We start from the raw sequence: 23972 nt of genomic DNA on the forward strand, positions 1-23972 counted from the left end.
AAATCCAGTGAAAAAGACTTATTTCTTTGTGTTTGTTTTTCTTTTGTGATCAAACTAAAATTTATACTATAGAATATGGATTCAATTTAATATTAGTATAGTTTTTGAAAAACAGCATTAGGGATTAATGCAAAATAGAAGAATATATGTTACTTTGGGATCAAAGGATTACATTTTATTTCACTATTTACCCTGAGATTGACCCTTGTTTTTTCTCCCTATAGTAGGCATTGTGGGAATGTGAAGAAAATGTTATATGGATACTTGATTTGTGGAATATATCCCAAATCCTTATTGCCCAGTACACACAGAACTTCCGTGGTAATGGAAGAATAAGGAATGTTAAGAATTTTGTGATTAAAAAAGAGAGGGAAGTGATGTGTTAGATAATACACGTAGATGAAAAGAAAGATCACAAAAGTCAGAGCTAATATAAATGGTGAGGTGGCTATGGCTAGTTGTTCTAAAATTTTAATTTAAATGCAGTTTATAAATGTGCTCATTACAACAATAACTATAATCTTTCAATAACAAATTCTAACTTTTTATGCTCAAGCTACTCATTTGTCAAATGTGACTAATAATCCTTAATCTGCAATTTTATTGTAAAGAGTATGGAGAAAAAGTCAACTAAACCTGCCACATACTGAATATTGAGCTGTAAGTTTCTTAAAATTGAAAAATTCTAGTGGGGAAAAAAAACAAGCATTGAATTTAGAATACAGTAGATTTTGTTTGTTGGTTTGTTGTTTCAGTGTGTTCCCCTGGATGTCGTTATTTTCCTCGATAGGGAGTATATAGTGGTATGGAATGAGGGAGAGTATGACAGACTACTCATTCTCTGTGGAAGAGATCACTCTTTTATGGAGTTATACAACCCTAAATACACTTGTTTCCCCACGGATTCAGAAAGGTGTTTTGGGTGTTTTCTTTTTTATTTTCTTGTAATAGAAACAACTCAAAAATTTGCCTAATATTCAATTGATGTAGAAGACACAATGTTTACAGAGATGTATTCTATATGCTCAATTAGAACTTTATGAAAATATTTGGAGGGAACTACTTATTAAAAATAAATGCTTGTAAATTTCCAACAGTTACACCATTCCAAATCTTATTCTCAACAAATAAAGTTTTCAGACTAAGATTCAAATTCAAACTATGTGCATGAAAACCATCCAACCATCAAATAACTCAATATTAGAAGTTAATATTATTAATCACAATAAAATGATAATAAAGAGTTAAAAATGGTTTGATCAGTGTGTCATTGTTTTACATACAACTCATTGAATATACTTGAAATATTACAGTGTTACAAATTGTCTATAAGCCAATAATTTGGAAAATACGATAAGGGTATTCTGCAAAAAGATAACCTTCACCTCTGTGGCCTTATGCTCTGAACTGCTTTCCGGAAGGCTGCTTTGACGTCTTTGTTTCTCAGGCTGTAGATGAGAGGATTAAGCAATGGGTTGAACAGGGTGTAGAAGAGAGAAGCCACTTTGTGTCTCCCCACAGAGTAGGTGGAACTTGGCCTTGAATACATGAAGAGTAAGGATCCATAGAAGAACATGACAGAGATAAGGTGAGACGCACAGGTGGAGAAGGCCTTGTGCCTTCCTGAGGCTGAGCGGATCCTCGAGATAGACAGAAGGATGTTGAAATAAGAAATCAGGATGGCAAGAATGTTGGAGACGACCGTGAAGCCCACCAGACCCCGGAGGATTTTTTCATAGACCTGGATGTCTGTACAAGACATTTTTACCAATGGTGTTACGTCACAGAAATAGTGGTCAATGATATTTTTACCACAGAAACTCAGGCGGAAAGTGTTAGCAATATGAGCGATGGAATTCAAGAACCCTCCGATGTAGGAGCCAGCAACGAGTCCAGTACAGAGAGAACTGGACATTGTACTTGAATAAAGTAACGGCTTACAGATGGCCACTAGGCGGTCACAGGCCATGGCTGCCAGGAGATAGCACTCAGTGTAGGCGGCAAGGCAAGAAAAGAACAGCTGTGCTCCACATCCAGCCAAGGAAATAGGTTTATTTTCTGAGACACATATGGCCAGAATTTTGGGAATATACACAGAAGGATACCAGAAATCCAGAAAAGACAGATTACTAATGAAACAGTACATAGGTGTGTGCAGGCGGGAATCAATACATATTAAGATGACCATGGTCATGTTCCCTGACATGGCAATCAAGTAGAGCATCAGAAATATTCCAAATAGAATCAGCTGCCACCTGGGGTCTGCGGATAAGCCCACCGAGATGAATTCAGTCAGGACAGTGCGATTTCCAACTTCCATGTCCAGACAGAAGAAAGCCCAATAAAGATTACAAGAAAAAAAAATTCAGTGATTTTACTGCTGAAAGAAAGAAGCAAAGGTATCAATTAAGTCAGTAATTACTAGAGGCTTATATGGACTTTTATCCCTTACTCTCTAGAATGCTATAATTTCAGTCTCATACTTAGGAACAACTGGAATTGGAGTAGGATCTGATTCTGAAATTATGGCTCTCACTTAGTAATTGTTTAATGCTAGGCCAGTCCCTAATTCTCACCAAAAAGATGAACAAAATGATGACCCCTGACTGGTTGTCTGATTGAATAAAGAAGATATGCATCAAAACACCCGGCCTCATGCTTGGTACATAGTGAGCACTCAAAAAATTTTAGTATACTTCATATATTATTAAGACTTATGTGTCAAGCATCATCCCGATAATTATACAAAAACCAATATACTGTCCTATTCCTTCGGCTCTTAGTACAAATAGAATAAGTAAATGAATAAATAAATAGATATGTTACTCACTATGTGCCAGTTAGTATTCTGAGTCCTAATCTTAACACACTTAATCCTTACCACAACTTTACAAGGTAGGTATTTATGTTGCTCATGTAATTTAAGAAACATTTCCAAGGTCACAGAATTATTCAATAGCAGAACTGGTTTTTGAACACAGAATTTCTTTTATCAAGGGTATATGCTTTCAATTGTTAAGCTTTTATGTCTTTTATAGATGAATTATTTTTTCCCCTGTTTTCCTGGCTAAGGCAACCTTGTAATTCTATGACAACTTGAATATCTTCACCTATTAAAAAGACCTTTAAAAAATCACTTTTTTAAAAGAATGCATTCTTTTCCACTTTCCGCTACTAGATGTAAGATTTATATACATAAGTGAGAAATTTTTTTTTAATATAGTGGATTCTGAACATTGGAAAGAAACCAATTTTTGGTGTCAAAGATTCATTGAGAAACCAGGAATCCTTCAAAGTTCCTACCTTGAAACTCCAAAGCTAGCAGAGAGAAGCTACAAGGAGGTATCGAATTTAAAACATTACATAATTAGGGCTGATGCCCCAATAGCTTTAGAGCTGATATCCCTCTAACTATAAAGTTGGTGAAAGAAAGCTAAAACGAAGAGAGAATTGTAATTTATTCTGATGTTTAAAACACTTACATATGGGCTAAGCCAGGGTCAGTGTTGTAACTAGAACGCAAACTCAAGTCTTCTACCTGGAGTTCTGGTGCTTCTGCTTGTTAGGAAGAGAGGTATGGTGTCCAAATCTTTCAACCGTAGCTGATGATGTTATGATAGGTCATAACTGCATTGATGATGCTGTGGTAAAAGCAGCTCGAAGTCCTGAAGACCGTTCGTTTCTTTATTACTGCATAATAGATCTTTTCTTATTTGCACACAAAGCATAGATGCTTCAGCCCTACACCCAACGTTCCATAAGCTAGTTCTAACTTACCTTTATAAACCTCTCTCACCACTTCTCTTCATCAATTTAGGACGTCAACCAAACTAAATTCCTCTATGATTCATGTCCCCAGAATAATCTCACACATCCTGGGAGCTTCACAGTTATATTTCTATGCTATTATTCATGTGTATGCTATATTTTTTTTTCAGAATTTACTCAAGCTTGAGTATAAATACTTGACGGGAATGTATGTTTGTTATATTGGTAATGTAAAAGTGGTGGGGGATAGCCACCATCTCAGTAGTTACTTTGAACTTTCCCTGCTATGATATCATATGTCTATATAAGGCAACATATCTGGGCGTTATTGAGCACATTTTTAATATAATATAATTTGGGGAAAAATGGAAATTTCTGACCAGATCTAATTGTTACTCTTCTACTATTACCCTCTAAAGACGCAAATAACTCATAAAATACATATTCTGCTCTAAATTCAAAGTCTTCCCAGAAGAAGAGGTATTTAAATGAGACCTGAAAAATGAGCTAAAATGAAAATGACCCTAAAATACTCCCAATTTTTTCTAAGTTAAAGTCAAATTCCATACAATGGCTTAAAGGTCTTCCAAGAGCCTACCCTCCATTACCTACAGGTCCATATCTCCTAAGACTCACCCCCGCCTTCATTCTGCTCCAGTTTTGCTAACTTTCTCACTGTTTCACAAAGAAACATCAGCCCTTCTCTAACACCAAAGATTTCTGAACTGTCTATTTCTCTGCTCGAAACACTATTCCTCAGATATTTGCCAGGCTGACACTCTCATCTCCTGTAAGTCCCATTCAAATATCATTTTCTGACTAAGGCTCATCCTTATCACTATTTTAAATTCCACGCCCTCTTCCCACCAGCAATCCTCATCCTTCTTATTCTGCTCAGACTCTGCTCTATTTTCCCCCAGACCTACTGTCACCTTCTAACTCCTGTTTATTAAGTTTATTGTCCATTTTCCCCACCATAATGCATTAACTGTGGGGCAGAAAGATTTCTCCACTTAGTTTACTACTGTATCCCACCATACATAATAGTTCCTAGTAACTAACTGGCACTTAATATATATTTCTAGAACAAATAAATGGGTACTCACCTTTATACCTTGAAGCTGTTTTTCACAAAGTATCATCTACTTCTAACTTAACTCAAACTATTCAGGACTTATCTGCCCTCACATGGACTTTCTTTGCCTAGTGTACTGTATCACTAATAAGAAGGAAGAGTAAATAAAGAGAGGACACATAAGCACATCTCAAATCCATCTTGAATTTGAAATAAACTACAATTAAAATGTGACTGTGAAATAAAAGACAAAATATCAGAGCCAGTTATGCTAACGCATCCCATATAGAATGGCTTCTAAAGAGGTGTGTTCCCCTGTAGAAGCTCTGTTCCCTGCTCCCTTCCCTGGAGGACTTAAAATTCTGTGGATGAAGGTGTCCCTCTAGCACCTAAAAATGAGTACCAAGAAATAAAAATATCATACATTAGTATTTTGGATATCTCAGAGTGCCACAACTACTAGAGGCAAAAAGCATGTCACCTTTTTTTGTCCTCTTGATCTCTCTACTCTGTAAGTGAATGTATGATGACCCAGCATAACCACCACACTGAATTTCAAACTCTAGATAAGAGTTACATATATTTGGTTGAAATCTTATTTAGGATAGTGTCTGTGTGTGTGTGTGTGTGTGTGTGTGTGTGTGTGTGATTGGCACAACAATGATCTTATGAGAGCCAGGCCAGACTCTATCCACCTTCAAATTGCAGTAGCTGAGAGTAGCTGAGATCATAGCGAGGTCAAACCAGCCAGCTGCCCCAGATTCCAGTAACTTACCCTTGATCAGGAAGGACAGTCCTGGAAGTGATACACTTTTCCCTCTCTTGTCACACTTTGGCTTGCTCTTTTGGGGCCTGATATATCTATTTTCTCAACAGCCCTTTGAGATACCTTCCTCACAAGCCTAGAAATATGTACCTCACTCTCCAAAGACCAATTAGAGTTCATTTGGAGTGTGAGGATGACATCTTTATTAGGATATGGTGAAATAAAGGGTGTTTCATTAAATGTTGACTCTCTTATTGGATCTAAGTCACAATACAATTATTAAATGTGTCTGATCATGGAAACTCTCCAAATTGTACTAATTATAGTTTTCTAGAATGTATCATATTGGTGATAATTTTTTCTTGCCATATGCTCTTCTCTCTCTTCTAGGCTACCCCTTCTTGTCTCATTCATCAAGAAACTCTTGTCTATCCCTGGTGTTACTGGTTGAGTTTACCCCACAACCATTCATGTGTTGAAGTCCTAATGCCCAGTAACTCAGAACGCGGCTATATTTGGAGATAGGGCCTTAATAGAGGTGATTAAAGTTAAAATGAGTTGATTAAGGTGAGCACTAAACCGACCAGACTGGTGTCTTTGTAAAAAATAAGAAATGGAAATTTGAACACCCAAAAAGACACCAAGGATAGATGTAAACATAAAAAAGACTATTTGAGGACGTGGCAAGAGGGTGGCCATATGCAAACCAAGGAAAGCGGCCTCAGAAGAAATCAACTCTGATGGCATCTTCTTATTGACCTTTTAGCCTCCAGAACTGTGAGAAAATAAATTTCTGTTGTTAACGTGACCTAGTCTATGGTATTTTTTTGTGGGAGCCCTAGCAAACTAATGTACTTGCTTATCAACACTAGGGCTTTTTTATGTTGGTGCAGTCCCGTGTTTTACAGGTAGAAAGACAATTAAATTAGGAAATGTTATGCATCATAATGAAATATTCTCCAATTTTTCATTAATACATACAAAACACTGACCAACCAAAGAAATATAAATGTTCATAGACCCTTAATTGTTATCAGTCATTGCTTCACCTAGGAGATATTTTCACTTTGAATCTTTTTGTGGATGCAAAGCTTTTTGAAATTTCTTCCTTGATTTCTCTAGCTATCTGTCTATGTCTATCTATAGATCCATTTTTGTCTATTTCATACAGCTGCTATACTTTTACCCTTAATTCCTTAATTTTTGGGTAAACATACTCTTTTATTGAAAAGCTCACAATGACTCTAGTAAAGATATTTGTTCCTTCCTCTATCTATTGCCAGGGAAATCTTTGTTATCACGGTAAGGCAAGAAATAAGAGTCAGAAAGAAAAAATAAGTTTATTTCCAATGGCATTTTACAGTAGAAATTTTACTTATGACCTCCTAACTGACTCTGTCTGCCAACAATTGGGGTAAGAACCTTTGGTGTCAGAAGTTCTGGGTCCGCACTCCTATTTTCTCACCTACGAACGACATGATTTGAAGGAAGCCATTTAATCCATCTAAATGAGGCTAAGTTTCCATCACCAGTTCTATTATTCTTGTTTATAGATTACAATATTATACATACAAGGAACTTATAAACTGTCAAGTGAAAATTAGAAGGAAAAAAAGCTGCTCTCTTTCATCCTTCTAGAATCCCAGTAATTTTATAGACTTTATTTCAAGCCAGCTGGCAGAGCAGTTTTTCCAAATGCCCCAGCCTCATTTACTTTCAAAACACATTCATGTACATTAGTGCCAACTTGAAAAAACAAATGCAGACTAGTGTTTCAACAATATCCAAAGATTTTTTTGTTTTCTTATTTTATGTATTTCTGAGAGGACAGGCTGATAACAATGATAGGGAGATAATCTGTGAAATAAAATATAGCCATTGTTCACCAAATATTTTCACTTAATAAATCTTTGGTCTAGCTAACATTTTCTTCAGGGCATTTTTAACATCTTTATTTCTTAAGCCATAGATGAAGGGATTCAACATTGGAATCACCACAGTATGGAACACTGACACAACTTTATCCCTTTCTAGTGCATAGCTAGTACTTGGTCGGGAGTAAATGAAGAGAATTGAACCACAGTACAAGGTGACAGCTGTCAAGTGCGAGCACAAGTGGAGAAGGCCTTGAGGTGGCCTTGGGTGGAGTGGATCTTCAAGATGGCAGCAATAATGAAGAGGTAGGAGGCAAGAATAAGCATGGCAGGGGTGATGACGTTGGAGGCAAGAATGAAATAGAGCACAGCCTGGTAGCCCTTCTTCACATCACAGGCCAACTTTACAAGGAGAGGCAGATCACAGAAAAAATCATCAATGATGTTGTTGCCACAAAAGCTCAGGGTAAATGTCTCGCTAGTGATGATGGTTGAATTAAGAAAGCCAGCAATGTATGAGGTTGCAACAAGACTGGAACATAACCTTGCAGACATAGCCTGGGAATAAAGCAACGGGTTAGAGATGGCCATATAGCGATCATAAGCCATGGCAGCCAACAGGTAAGATTCACTCTCAGCCAGTCCAGCTGAGAAGAAGAACTGAGCTAGGTAGCCAGCAAAGGAGATGCTTTTGTCGTCAGAGATGCAGGTCATCAGGATATGGGCACGTTGGCAGAAGAAAACCAGAGATCCAGGAATGGCAGGTTTCCAATGAAGAAATACATTGGTGTGTATAGCCGAGAATCAGCACAGATCAGAGAAATCAGGGTAATGTTCGCTGAGAGACTGAAGACATAAATGATGAGGAAGATGAAAAAGAGCACTCTCTGTAACCGCATGTCTGCTGTGAACCCCAAAAGTATGAACACTTTCACTCTGGTGACATTTTGCTCATCCATTGGTTTGGGGTTTCTCTGGTCTCTTTCTGTGAAAAGATTAATGAATATGTCATGGTTTAAGATATGAGTATATCAGCTTCCCCATCATTTGCCATTTAAGATGATTGAAAAACCCAACTTATGTATTGACCTTGTAAATTGTGAGACATGTTTATGCTGAACTGGTATCATTGTTGTTGGATAAATGGGAAATCCTTCTTTGCTGCCTTGAGAGATCAGTTACTGTGTACATAATATAGTGTGTCACCTTATATTTTTAAACTAGTTTTTCCTACTTTTTGGAGGGAGTAATTTGTGTATCTTCTCTTCCATTTGCACTTAGGGTGATTGGGAACCATGTGGAAGATATGAAGAACTGAATTTGAAAAGACGCACTGACTTCTCTTTGGGTCTTTTAATCCTTTTGTCTTTTTCCACAGAGTTACATATAGAAGCACACCTATATTATTTTAACTATATATTGGAATATCTTTAGAAGTGCATTTTACTGTAATTTCTTCAAAAGCAATAGTTATATTTTCTTCAACTTTTTACCCACAAAACCAAGAACACAGCTTTGCATAAAGTTGAAAATGTGTAACTTGAATAAAAGAATAGATTTACTTAGATAATAGGAATTTGAGATAATAGCTACCTGTATGACACTCAATATAACCTATAAAGAAGTAATTATATTAATGAATGGATAATTGTGTTCATAATGTGAGTGAATTTCCTACAGAACCAAGATTTTAGAAAAATAAAGGAACCAAAAAACTACTGTCCAAACTGAATGATTTTGGGATGGATGGTAGGCTGAATAAGGGCCTCTATAGATATCTATGTTCTAATTCCTGAAACCTGAGAATGGTACTTTATATGGAAAAAGAGTTATTAAATTAAGAACCTTGAGATGGGTAAATTGCCAGGATGAGCCCTAAATGCAACCCCAAATATTCTTATATGAGGGAGGCAGAGGAAGATTTGACTACAGACACAAGAGAACAAGGCAATGGAAACTCAGAGGCAGAGATTGGAGTGATACAACTCAAGAAGACAGAGAAGGCAAGGAATAGATTCACCACTGCAGCCTCTGGTTGGAGTGTGGTCTTGCCAACACATTGGTTTTGGTTCAGCAACACTGAGTTTGGACTTTTAACCTCTAAAACTATGAGGGAATGCATTTCTGTTGTTTTAAGCAGCCACGTTTTTGGTAATTTGTTAATGAAGGAAGTTATGGAACTCAACCTCTAACAATCTTCTTTTCCTTAAAGATAGGAGACTGAATTATTGCCAGCATTAAAGGAAGCACTCCCTTTGCTTATTATGTTACAACCCAGGGGGCCCCTATTATAACACACCAAAATTAAAAAAGGCCTGAATGATGATTGTCATTGTTCTGAATTGACAGAGGGTGTGATATTTCTGCTATTAGATCCAAGGCTTTAGAATCTCTTCTGCTAGGGGACCAAAAAAAAAAAAAAAAAAAACCTTAATCTTAGTCATATGCTTGGCTATGGACTTAAAACTGAGCTATAAAAATGAAGAATTGCTCTTTTGCAACTGTATTTGTTTGATAGTAAAAATCTATAATTTTTAACTGTAAAATAAACATTAATGCTATACTTATTGTCAAAGCAGAAATTCTTCATAACAACCAAAAGAGGCTTGGAATAGGTTACCTTTGAATTCCCTTAGAATTTCAAGGCTGTCAGATGCTAAGTCATTTTTAACAAAGCAGCTTAAGACTAAGTACCAAGAAATTTGGGTTTGACCTTAGTTGACTGCTGCCAAATTCAAATAAAATTATAACCTCCCAAACTCTATTTTCTCACCTAGTTTTCTTAGTTCAGTGAGACATTATGAGATCACAGATGTGATTAAGCACTGTGAAAACTAGAAGTTAAAACTATATATTGCCTTCTCTATGTTTTCTTCATCGCTGTAGTCTACCCTTCAGATATATTTATTTTATTTCCCAAGAATTTCCAATTACCCATGCTATTGACTCCATAGAGTTTCACGCGTTCTCATGCAGAAACTTCTTCTTCTTTAATATGTGGCTTTTACACAAGTTGAGCAATTGCTGGGCTTGTTTGCAGAATTACAACAGGGAATGAAAATTTCAAGAGAATTTTCCTACCTAATATCATTTTTTCCTCTACAGTTATTAAAAAATTAAGTAAACTTAAGTGTGAATGTCTATGTATATGAATATGTATATCAACGCTTTCACAAAAAACATGGGTTGAAGTTATCTTGGTGTAAGACATAAGATGCAGGTAAATAATATAAATTAAGAAAATGTGAAAAGGAAAAACAAGCCCTGGACCTAAAATGGAAGCAAGGATAAACCTGTTGCACAGCAACCAGTCCAATCCACTACTCTGTGCAGACCACAGATCTGATCAAAACTTTCTAGCAGCCCATATATACAATCAGTAGCATCCAAAAGACAAGCAAACCAACCAAAAGGTTGGGCAATATATTATCATTATTGATACTAATTTTAAATTATTTCTCCCAAGATTTCTTGTAAAGACAATGAGTTTTGAAATATAAGGCATAATATATTGAATGCTATTACATATGTAGACTCACAACAGAGTTTTTTGAGCTGCATTTACTTGCCAGTAATTTGCAGACTTAAACCTGGCTACATCCTTTCTTAGATTGGAGGAGACACTCAGACCCTTCTCCCCACAAAATATTTCTCCTCCCCATCTGCCACACATCTTTCTTTACCAAGAGGCATTTTTAAAAGATAGATGCCTCTGGGAGTGGTCACTCAGAAGGAGCTGAACTCTCAGGGATCTCTCAGTCCTCTCCAGGCATAATGAACTTGCCATTTCTGTCATTCAGTTTGATATGTTAATCAGATGCTTCTTGAGTTACATATTAATTATAAGTCTACAGTATAATCCCAAAGATTTATATTATATTTGCACTCCATCTCTTAAGGAGTTCGTGTACCACGCAATGCCTAACATAGAATAATAAACATTTTAAACTCATGATAATATGAACCCATTTTAATTTTTCTATACTTGTCCTAATCTAAGGACTAATAAATTTCCTGCAAGATAACAGAAGAGGCAATGTTGGGCCACATACAGCTACAGAGGATTTATGAGAATGAAAACATCCATCAAGGACACATCTCATTGCTTGTTTCATTGAAAGAGAAGATAAGCCTGGAGGAAAATATATTTGGAGACATTTCTGCTTCTTTCATCAAATATAATTATAAGAAAGAAAACTTTATTCTATCTCACAATGTAGAATTATGTTACGGTTTGATTACATAAGAATTGTTTTGTCTTTCGTCGCTATTGTGATTTCCTAACCTTTTCCTCTGGTTATTTTAACGCAATACTTCGTGAAGAAAAGGAGACACTTCATTTGAATTTCAACTCAAGTCTAGAATTTCTCACATTATCTTAAATAAAAAGTGCTTTCTATTCATGTCACAGGAATCCAATTTCCAACAGTAACAACACTGGAGAGTATATAAGCCTGAGCACCCCTTTGGGATATGCTGCTGGAAGCAAAGAGGATCCTCACGTGCTATTCTAGCACTAAGTGACCAATCATAATGCTCAGCTATCTTTCTGGAATGCAGCAGGGAGAAATCATTCAAAATGAATATAATTGGTCCAATTAGTCTGTAAAGCCCTTTGCTTTGTGAGTTTCATTCACGCATTTTAGATGAAAGAGGAACCTGCAAAAAAGAACAGCCAACAGAAACGTCAGCACACAGTAGATACTCAAGAATCATTTGCAATCCACAGTGATAACAATAATGATAATGAAAAGGCCACAGAATTTTAGTGCTGAGACATGTTGACTATCATTTAATAAAAAGAGCCCATTTTACAATCAATGAATTGAGTGACAGGATTTGAGAAATTGAATTTGAGAGACAGATCCAGTCATATGGTTAGAGGAAGCTTCATCTCTACATCAGAACATGATTATACTCATTGATTCAAAACATATTTATTATGCAACACCTAGGTACACAGCACTGAGGGAGAAGCTGGGGGAGATACATCTGGGAGGCGAGGTAAGGTCTTAGGTGGGCTTAGTTATTGCCAAGAGACAATTCAGGACAGAGACTGTCTAAGAGTGAACCTCAGGTCTACAACTCATGAGTTGTGTGACCAAGAGCAGTGCACTTAAACTCACCAAGCCTCAGTTTTACTATCTATAAAGTGGAAATAACTTGTCTTCCTCATAAAGTTGTTGTGAAGATTGAATGAGATAACATATATAAAGGTTTTAATAAATATCAGTGAAAAAAATCAAAAAACAAGCAGAAGTAAAAATGAAAATAAAATAGAGGGAGATACAGTGCCTGCCCTTGTGGAAGTTATGGCATCATGGGGGAGTTAATCAAATAATTAAATACATTTATAATTATCAATTATGACTAGTATTGCAGTCATAATATTAAGGTGCCATAAGATTTTACTACAGTATCTGACATAGTGTGGGACTTTAGGGAAGATTTGTCTGAGGAGGTTATATTAAACTGAGAACGGAATGACAATAATAGGAGGTCACCAGTCATAGTGAGTGATGATGGTAGGGGTGGCAGCTGCAGGGAGGGTAGGGAGAGTAGTCTTGTGAGGTCACAGGAAATGCAAGGATCCCACTTGAGAAAAAGCACCATGGATTCTAGGAAGGGAAGGAAGTTCATAGTGGCTGGACTTTGGAAAGATAAATACAGCTGCACTGAATTAGGCAGGAGAGGTGGGCAAGTTCAGACAGCATAGGGACTGGGCGTCCATGTTAATGATTCAGAGTATATTCTAAGTGCACTGGGAAGCCACTGATGAGTTTAATCAGATGCATGCTGTGGTCAAATAAAACTCTCTTTACAACATGAAAAATAGAAGTGTGAAGGCAGAGAGGTTCAGATGACTATTTTGGAAACCCATGCAATAGCTGATAGTACTTGGACTGGGTGATAGTAAACAATTTGTTGAAAAATAGTCATATCTGAGAGATAATTGGGAAGTAATATACATATAGGAGTTGGTGATGAAACCTTTAACACACAAATATCTCTGAAATTTCCTTGTCTTTGAAAACAGCCACTTTCCTCTCTCTCAGGGAAAAAAATCTTTTAATGACATTGTAGGGACAGATGTCTTGCAGGATATGTCAATATCTTCTCTGTTCCTACGCTCAACATCCCTCTTTGCTTCCAGGTCGAAGAGAGAATTAGATCCGAGCACAATCCAGATGTGGAGTGGAAGGACGGCTCTTGGAGGACATGTGTATACACCTGATGTGGGATTGTGCTGATTGTCAGGGTCTGAGGAGCTTGTGGGGAATGGGTACCCAGGAAATTGAATAAAAGAAGATAAACCAAGAAATAACATCAGCAGAGGCCTATACTCAATACAAATGAGATGCAAGACCATCGCTTACATTCTTTGTAAAGGAAGGAGTCAAAAAAATTAGAGAGACACGTATGTTGGTGTAGATCAATCATGTGCAACCTACTTAACCATCTCCTAAACCTGCAGTTCTCACATCTTTTGATCTCAGCAGCTGGGTCAACTGTGTCAGGCACCAGGGGCCAGAGGCCAGTTTTTGGAAGGATGGGAAGAGGAAACAGATTCATACTCACTGACTGTGTTCTTCAATTTATTAGAGACTCTTGTGTAATAGAGGAGATTCAAAACAAAATGACTAGACAGATTGAGGCTTTGTTGTTTTCATTTCTACAAGTAGAAACTAAAAGAGGTAAAAATGTTATTGTTGTTGTTTGTGGCCCTGTTATAAATCACCTGCCCCTCTCAACAACCTAAGACCAATATGGCAACTTGACAAGACAATGGGTCAAGCTCCTTTACAAGACACTGAAGTCTCATAATTTATAGCCTTCCTCTCCAGCCACATCTTCTGGTATTCCCCACCACCATGCTGTTGATGGTGCAGACCCTCAGAACTCTTGTGCTGTCATCTAGAAAAGCCTCCACCATGACCACCTCTCTTTAGATATCTACATGCTGCTCCTCGTGCTTGCAGTGCTCTTGCACACTACTCCATCTGGTTTGCTTCTATTCATGCCACACAATTCAAGTCAAGAGTTAACCTAAAACATTTTACATTCCCCGCACCCCTGCACAAACAGAATTAGTCACTTCCCCCACTTTGCACCAGGTGATCCCCAATGCAGTACACTCTGTACAGAGCACAGTTAACACCAAGAATTCAGGGTTCCCTCCACACTTGTCCTCCACTCTCAGATCCTAACAAAGGAGTAGTTACAATTCTAAGTGCTTGCTAAATGCCTGGCACAGGGTTGAGCATGTTACGGCTGTTATCTCCTTCAAACTTCAAACAGTTCAAAGAGATAAAATCTGTCCAGAGCAGTGGGGAAATTTCCTAAACATAATGCAATTGAGAAAAATGAAAAATGTATGAGATAATAATACTTCTTTAAGAAATGAAATTGGGGGGCCAGCCCGGTGGTGCAAGCGGGTAAGTGCGCGCACTCCGCTGTGGCGGCCTGGGCTTCACGGGTTCGGATCCCGGGCGTGCCCCGCCACACTGCTTTCAAGCCACACTGTGGCGGCGTCCCATATAAAGTGGAGGAAGATGGGCATGGATGTTACCCCAAGGCCAGTCTTCCTCAGCAAAAAAAAGAGGAGGATTGGCAGACGTTACCACAGGGCTGATCTCCTCACACACACACACAAAAAAATGAAATTGTTTTAAAAAACAGAAAATGCACAGCAACTGTGTTTAAGCATTCTCTGAATAATTTGGTAAATAAGTTAATACATGTAAAGTTTAGAACTTTGTTTAAAATATATAATAATCAATATATAAATTTAGAATTAGTATGAATGTTATCATTTAATTTCTCTATTTTGAACCCTGATGTGTTTTTTGTATCTTTTTTTGGGAGACAGGGCACTAAAATTTCAGGAATTGCAGCTTTTATGGTAAGCAAAATCACTCTCTCATTATTCACAAATCTCCACCCATTGGTACTATCAATAGAGTATGAGAGATGGGAGAGTGGAGAGAAAAATTGGCAATAACATTCAGCCACCCACCAAGAAAAGGGGCTCTGTTCTGATATTCCCAAATGCAAGAGACCTCCAGCCTGGAGGAGTGAGGAAATGGAGTAAAATAGAGGTTCTGTATGTGTATTTATGATCCAAATCCTAATTACTCTGTGATTATGCTGAGAAACACATAAAAACACAAAAAGTGTTCACAGAAATGAAAACTTAGAAAATGCTGGACACTCAAACATACCTCTTGGCTTCACAATAGATAACCTGATCAACAAAGAAGCCAACTTATTTGAAGGTCAGAATTTTGTTTACTTCTTAATGTTATCTTCTGAAAATACAACACAGACATAATGAAAATTGATGACAATGAAATTGTCATGTTAGAAAAATGTTCAAATTGCAGATATATCTGTTGAGCTCTGAAGATCTGACATGTGGCTGTTTAACAATTGAAGAAAAACCAATATGGATTACATTTTAATAGAGCTTCAAAGAGAATTGAGATACACAAGTTAAGAGAAACCTTTGAGAAAACTGAGAAAGTTCTCCAATGGATTTTGTGAAAATAACACTCTTTGTGAATGAGCCATGAATAACCATAATGAGGTGTTGAAAATTTTATGTCCCTTTCAATACTTAATTTCTTACTATCTAGGTGTATGAACTGGTCCATAGTTGAAATTCTGTGTAGCATTTCAAGATCTTTGTTTTATATTCCAAGATCTATTCCAGTGAAATGCTTCATTATAATATGCTAGAAAATGTTGGTTTTGTTTCCCATGTTAGTGTATTCACATCAATAGACATTTTCCTCATATCTGTCTTCCTTAGATAAGAAAGACTTTCTGTATTTGTGAATGGTTAACTCCTTTTCTGCACTTTGCACTTATGAAATAGCTTTATTTCTCAGGGGAGGAAGCTGAAGAGAGAGTGTGACAAGTGACAAAACCCCTTCTATCCTTTTAGGGAGTCTGTATCTCTCTTGTCCATTTACCCCACAGTGTACCATGAACCAGATATGTGTGACCAAGGCCACATTTCTAGATACCTGTGCCCTGATGATGCCCTTTTCCAGGAGCTCCTTCCTCACCTCCATTCTAATGATAGTAGAAGAAGACTTGCTCAGTGTTCATAGATGAGTGACTGAATAAATGAAATTATTTTTGCCCAATTTTCCTCTTTTTATTTTCATGATGCTGACTTTAGACAAAATCAGAAATAGAATGAAATAGAAATATTTCAGGCCTCATTTAGCCCACAGGCCAAATATTTATTGAACAGTGACTATGGACAATTTATCCAATTATGTGCTAATCACTAGAGACCCAACAGCGAACAAGTGAACAACGTAGAAAGAGTCCTTGTGCTGCTTATAGTTCAGGTTGTCATGACTACGGAGCAAAGCAATTGCTTAGTGTGATTGTGAGAAGTTGCAAGACTTGCCCAAGACCATGAAGAGAGTTCATGTCAGAGCCAGCATAATCGGAACTCCTAGCAACACACTTTGTAAGTCTTAGATGCTCTAAAACTTAGTCCTCTATCCCCTTTTTTCACCAAAATGGTTTTCTCTACCTCTACTGGAGCAGAAGGTCTAAATTTGGGTCCATTGTTCACTAGGAAAAACATAGATGGGCCTCAAAGGGTACAAGATTCACCCTTGAAAATGTTCAGGAGAAATCTTGTTTGCATGCTTATGTGTTCAAGAGGGTCTGTTAGATTCTCCGTAGGGTCCATGGTTCAGAGCCATTGGGCTACAGGTTTCAGATTTGTATCCCTCAAAATGAAGGACTTCTAGAGTGATGTAGACAGTTTCTGAAATGGATTTTACCAAAGGAATTTGGGCAAGAAAGGGTAAGCTAGATGAAATTTCCTTTAGAGTACCTTAGAACTCTGACCTTCTAGATTTGACTGCTGAAAAGAGTTGTCAGCCAAACATTAAAATCAAGTCTCATTTTATCATTTTGAACATATCCAGAAGAAGAAACCTAGGTAAAACTTATGAAAACACTGCCAAGAAAAGGAAGTAAGTAAGGGTATACTGATATTTTATATTGCTGTTTTGATTAAAAAAAAGAGAGAGAGAGAGAGAAGACATCCTAAATGAACAATTACTGGTTTTCATATGAAAGAATTTCAAATCAAAGCAAAGTGATTATGAATCGTGAGTGTGAATAACAGCATCAATGTAAACAAACGTTTGTGGGGTAATGTTTTGTCCTTCCATTTAATTTTATCTTAAAGGGAAAAAAGTGCCCCTGTTCTCAAGGAGCTTACCTTCTACTAAATATAGACAGGCTAGATGTTCACCAAGCCCATCTACTCTTCTAGACACAGAGGAAGATCACAGTCCCCAGTCAACTTTATAGCTAAGCTAGGATCATGTGACTACATTCTGGCCAATAGGATTTGACAAAAATGAGGTACACCATTTCTATTTCTGGAAATATAAATACACAATAAAACCCCATACACAATCATCCACATCATCCATCCTTTCTCCTCCCCTTCTGCCAAATCCCAGCGGCCATGTTCGGTGACGGTGATGCCGAAAGAAGGAAGAAAACTGGCTCTCCAAGTCACCAATTAGCAGAAAGATGACACGTCCCAGAACTTGAAATGGAATATAGTCTAGCCCATCCCAATTAAAATTGGTCATTCATTTAAAAATCAAAAAAATATATATTAAAAACCCAACAACTAAACAGGAATTGCAATTGTTAAAAATCAAAAACAAACAAAAATGTAACCCCTACCTTTAAGGAAGATAATTTAATTGTGGAAAATGTAATTGCTAGCAGATATATATTACAATATTGTTTAGAGGCAAATTGAAAGGGGAAAAAAGATCTGTTAAAAAGAAATTATTGTCTATACTTTCCAATAAATTTTACTGTGAAAACATAACTGCTCTAAAAAAACATAGTTTATTTAAAAAGGTGGGAGTAGGTGGTTGTTATCTCATGAGAAGAGTGTTGAGTTTGAAGGGGTCCAAAGATGAAGGGGAAGGTTGAAGGAGGTTTTCATTTTTCCTCTATATTCTTTACAGTTTTTGACTTTTTTTAGTAACAGGCATGTGTTAATGTAACCTATGTAATAGAAATAAAAAAGAATTAAAAATGGTTTGTCTATCTTTATAAATATATTAAATATAATTAATGACATTGCTTATAAATGATATATTTAAAACTTTTGCCTTTTTATGTAATCGTTTATCCATACATGAAGAGGCAAAAAATACGTTCCAACTATAGCTTAACAGGGAAAAGACATCTTTCTTGGAGAATTTTTGCCACCTTGTGGTGTGTAAAAGTAATATCACACATTTAATATATCCACACATTTGTTCAGGAAGAAGCATCTTCTACTAGCCAGGCTCTGCTACACTAAATGCTTTTGTAGAATCCATATCTTTCAAAATATCCGTGAGTAAGAATTCCAACTTTGCAGCACTTAATTATGTTGAAGAATTTACATGTATTTGCGGTCATATGTTTCCTGTCTCTTCCCTAATCTGTAAACCCTAAGAAAGCTGGGTCCATATCTGTTTTTGCTCACCAATGTATTATATGCCCTCCCTAGCGTAGTCCCTTGCATAGCACTCAGCACAGAAGCACTTGGTAAATATTTGTTGAGTTAGTTAATTGATTAGTTAATGTGCTGAAACTTAATCATCTTTGGGTTATTTTTGAAATTACAAAAAGCAATGGACAGAACAGTGTGTACAATATCTTTCCATTTGCCTGTGTGTGCAAAGATATATTCATGTAAATTCTTGTAAATTGATAAAACCCTCTGGAAGGAAAGATAGGAACTATTAATATTGATCCATGTTAGAGAAGGAAGCTGGAGGTCTGGGCTGCGATGATCACTTCTTATTGTGTACTCATTCGCATATCTTATTGGAATGTTTACCATGAACATATATTATTTTTCAATATAAAAACATAAACCAAAAAATAAATAGTATAACTATTACCCAATATAGACAACAAATTACCTGTATATTTCATTATATAAAAGAGAGAAAATAAACATCCATGTCTTTTTTAAATTTTATTTTATTAATAAAAATTAAATATAGGGGCCGGCCCGGTGGCATAGCGGTTAAGTGCTCACGCTCCGCTGCTGGTGGCCGGGGTTCGGAAACTGGGCGCGCACCCACGCACCGCTTGTCAGGCCATGCTGTGCGGCATCCCACATAAAGTGGAGGAAGATCCGTATGGATGTTAGTTCAGGGCGTCTTCCTCAGCATAAAGAGGAGGATTGGCATGGATGTTAGCTCAGGGCTGATCTTCCTCACACACACACACAAAAAAGTTGTATATATTTAAGGTGCACGATATCATGTTTTGGTTTACATATACATAGTGAAATCATTACTACAGTCAAGCTAATTAGCATAGGCATCTCCTCACATCATTATTATTTTTGTGTGTATGGTGAGAGCACTTAAGATCTACTTTCTTAGCAAATTTCCAGTATAAAATAAAATGCTATTAACTATCGTCACCATGCTATACATTAGTTTTTAGAACTTATTTATCTTACATAACTGAAACTTTCTATCCATTGACCAACATCTCCCCATTTGCCCCACCTCCCTGCCCCTGGTAACCACTGATCTACTCTCTACTTCTATGAATTTGACTTTTTTAGATTCTATGTGTAGGTTAGATCACGTGGTATTTTTCTTCCTCAGTCTGGCTTATTTCACTTATCATAATATCCTCCAGATTCATCCATGTTGTCATAAAATACAGGGTCTCCTTCATTTTTAAAGCAAGTTATATATATATTTGGTGATATATATATGATATATATCTCTCAATTGCTTTATCCATTCATCTATTGATGGACACTGATTATTTCCATATCTTGGCTATTGTGAATAATGTTGCAATGAACATGGGAGCTCAGATATCTCTTCAAGGTACTGATTACATTTTCTTTGGATATATACTCAGAAGTGGGGATTGCTGGGTCATACGGTAGTTCTATTTTTAGAGGAACCTCCACATTGTTTTCCATAATGCATGTAACGATTTATATTCCCACCAAAAATGCATGAGTCCTCTTCTCCACATCCTTGACAACACTTGTTACCTTTTGTCTTTTTGATAATAGTCATCCCAACAGTTGTGAGGTGATATCTCACTGTGGTTTGATTTGCATTTCCCTGATGATTAGTGATGTTGAACATCTTTTTCTATACCTATTAGCCATTTATATATCTTCTTCGGAAAAACATTCAGGTTCTCTGCCGATTTTTTAATTAGGTCTTTTTTTCTTGCTATTGAGTTGTTTGAGTTCCTTATATATTTTGGATACTAACTCATCAGATTTATGATTTGCAAATATTTTCTCCCAATACGTAAGCTGCCTTTTCATTATGTTGATTGTTTCCTTTGCTGTGAAGAAGGTTTTTTTTTTTTTTTGTGAGGAAGCTCAGCCCTGAGCTAACATCCATGCCAATCCTCCTCTCTTTTTGCTAAGGAAGACTGGCCCTGGGCTAACATCTGTGCCCATCTTCCTCCACTTTATATGTGATGCCTGCCACAGCATGGCCAGACAAGCGGTGCATTGGTGCACGCCCGGGATCCAAACCTGGGCCACCAGCAGTGGAGTGCGTGCACTTTAACTGCTACACCACGGGGCCGACCCCTGAAGAAGATTTTTAGTTTTTTTTAATTTTATTTTATTTTTCTTCTTGTGAAGATCGGCCCTGAGCTAACATCTGCCAATCCTCCTCTTTTTTTGCTGAGGAAGACTGGCCCTGGGCTAACATCCATGCCCCTCTTCCTCTACTTTATATGGGACGCCGCCACAACATGGCTTGACAAGCGGTGTGTCAGTGTGTGCCTGGGATGTGAGCCGGCGAACCCTGGGCCCTGACACGCAGCACTGGACCGCGCACTTAACCACTTGCGCCACTGGGCCGGCCCCCTGAAGAAGCTTTTTAATTTGATGTAGTTTTGCTTGTTTATCTTGGTTTTTGTTTTCTGTGCTTTTGGTGCCATATACAAAAATCGTTGCCAAGATCAACGTCAAGAATCTTTTCCCCTGTGTTTTATTCTAGGAGTTTTTATGGTTTCAGGTCTTATATTTAAGTCTTTAATCCATTTTGAGTTTACTACCGTGTACGCTGTAAGACTGGGGTCCCCTATCACTCTTTTGCATAATTCCACATGACTTTTTATTGCAATCCTCTTATTTTTATCTTAAATCTTAGCATTGTAATATCTAACTATTTAAACTTATCATTTCAATATTTCAGGGCCTCCCCCCAAGCTAGTACAATGTTTTCTCTGTCGTATATTTGCTCTATTTTGTGTGTGTGTGTGTATAGCATAGCTATATACATTCAGAAGATTATATCAATCAAACATCTCTCAGAGGAAAGATCCACTTAAAAAAAAAATGGAGTAGAAGAGAACAGAGTAAAAGAAAAGGGGAGCAAATTTAATTATTTCCCTGTGCTATATTGATCATTATTTGAGTGCTCAAAACTATTTCCTTTCCCTTGTTGTCTTCATCAGAAAGTACCAAGAAGCACTGACTCTCTTTCCAAAAAAAATCTCTTGTACTTCTCTACTGCAAATTTCTAAAATCCCTCAAGAATGTAATCATCTTTATTTTTTTTTATCGGAAGCTCCTTTGGGAATAGTCATGAGTTAATCATAAAATGTTAAATTTCCCTTTTAGTGTGATGGCTATTTGAGATTTCCTTTCTTCCTTCATTTCCTTCCCTCTTTTCTTTCCTTCCTTTTTGTATGAGCAGGTACCATGGGGCCCTCGAAGGAGTAATTGCCCTAAACATCAGGAGGATCGAGTTCTTAACATGATTGTGCTTCTAACTCGATGACCTTGAACAGATCAGTTCCTCACTCTGATTATTAGCTCCCTCACCAGACAAAGACAGGGCTCAGCCCAGGCTATCTGTAAGGTAGTTTTCACTTCTAACATTTCTGTGACTCAAAAAACTATATAGGAGTTTGAAGCCTGAACAATGAGTAGTTAATTCTTCAGAGAAACCATTACAGCAAAATGCTGACAAACTATTCTTGCCAGTGTGAGACTGAGGCTCCAAGGCCCAACATGGTTACTGATCCTCTTTCTAACAAGACACCTTGAGCATCATTAAGACTGAATGGGTGCACAGAGACGGGCAATTACTAACCTTGAAAGAAATTATTAGTTCATTCCTAAACAATGTCAGAGGAACTAATTAATCAAGGCAATTTAAAATAACAAAACTTCCTGGGTGATAATTAGTGTTCAGCTCTGAAAGTTAGCTCCTAGGGCCTGATCCAGGTCAGGAAGCAAAGAAGCACTGACCCTGGGGATGAGCAATGCCTCCGTAGATTGATATAAGACAGGAGGGCCACTTTCTAGCGTTATCTGTTCATTGGATGCTATCCTGTCTTCTTGGGGTTTGATCTCTTGCCCTACAAAAGAAAACAAAACAAAAAAAAAACAAAAATGTGTTCCAATTCAACAAAACCTGGCAAACCCAGGAGATTAAATTAATTTATAAAAATCAGAAGCTGTAAGAAAGGCTATAATTCAAATCTTTGCTCTGTTGAAGAACATGTGTCTTGCACAAAGACATTTCTAGGTTTGAACACCAGCTCTTAATCTTGAGCAAGTTATTAAAACTCTCGAGTTTCAATTATTTCAAATGCAACAGCATGTTAAATAATAGTACCTGCAGTGTGGAATGAAATGAGATAATGCACAGAATGTGCCTGGAACATAGTAAGAACTCAATACATATTAATTGTCCTTATTGTTTAGTCATCGCTATCATTCTCACCCAGGCTATTGCACCAGCTCCTACCAGGTCCCCTCACCTCTAGTCGCTCTTCCTTCCTGACTATCCTACACAAAGCCACCTCTCCAGGTGGGTAGGCCTACATGTTATAAATGGTGGCCTCTTCCTACAGAAAGAATAATGCCCCAACTCCCCAAACTAAATAGGCCGTAATCTGACTCCATCGATTTTTCTATCCATATCTCCCACCACTTTACTTCATAATTCCTGTAATCCCAGCTAAATCAGACCACTTGTTTGTCACATCGTCATGCTCTTCCTGTGCCATTCTCTCTACCTGGTATTCTTCTCACCATTGCTAGATGTCCAAGTCCTACCTTCACTGCCAATCTCAAGGATCACCTCCTCCACGAAACCATTCACTGCCCTAATCCAATATGAAGCTTCTTTCTTTCTTTCCTTCCTTCTTTATTTACTGAGTCTCCACCAAACCATGTATTTGCTTCTTATGGCTATTATATTCTGTCATACATTTTAGTCATTTATACATTAGCTATGCTTTATTAGATTGGAAATTTCCTAAGGATAGAGACCATATCTTTCTGGTTATTTTGAATAATAGTAATAAATGCAAAAAAATTTGTATTCTATTTTAATTTTGATAAAATAACCCTTATTTCATTGCTCACAAATGATTATAATTCTATTTTCTAAATGAGGCCCTCCTAGAAGCAAGG

At 37.1% G+C, this 23972-nt stretch overlaps 1 protein-coding gene and 1 pseudogene across 1 annotated transcript; both read right to left on the reverse strand.

Moving 5' to 3' along the window:
* Positions 1–1381: 1381 nt before the first annotated feature.
* Positions 1382–2320, reverse strand: LOC131402033 (olfactory receptor 9G4-like). The gene has a single exon (XM_058537020.1). The coding sequence runs from the start codon at positions 2318–2320 to the stop codon at positions 1382–1384; it is 939 nt and encodes a 312-aa protein (XP_058393003.1).
* Positions 2321–7508: 5188 nt separating this feature from the next.
* Positions 7509–8442, reverse strand: LOC131401996 (olfactory receptor 9G19-like; annotated as a pseudogene).
* Between the last annotated feature and the right edge of the window lie 15530 nt (positions 8443–23972).

Source organism: Diceros bicornis (assembly GCF_020826845.1).
Source record: "Diceros bicornis minor isolate mBicDic1 chromosome 3 unlocalized genomic scaffold, mDicBic1.mat.cur SUPER_3_unloc_1, whole genome shotgun sequence".
Taxonomy (NCBI): Eukaryota; Metazoa; Chordata; class Mammalia; order Perissodactyla; family Rhinocerotidae; genus Diceros; species Diceros bicornis.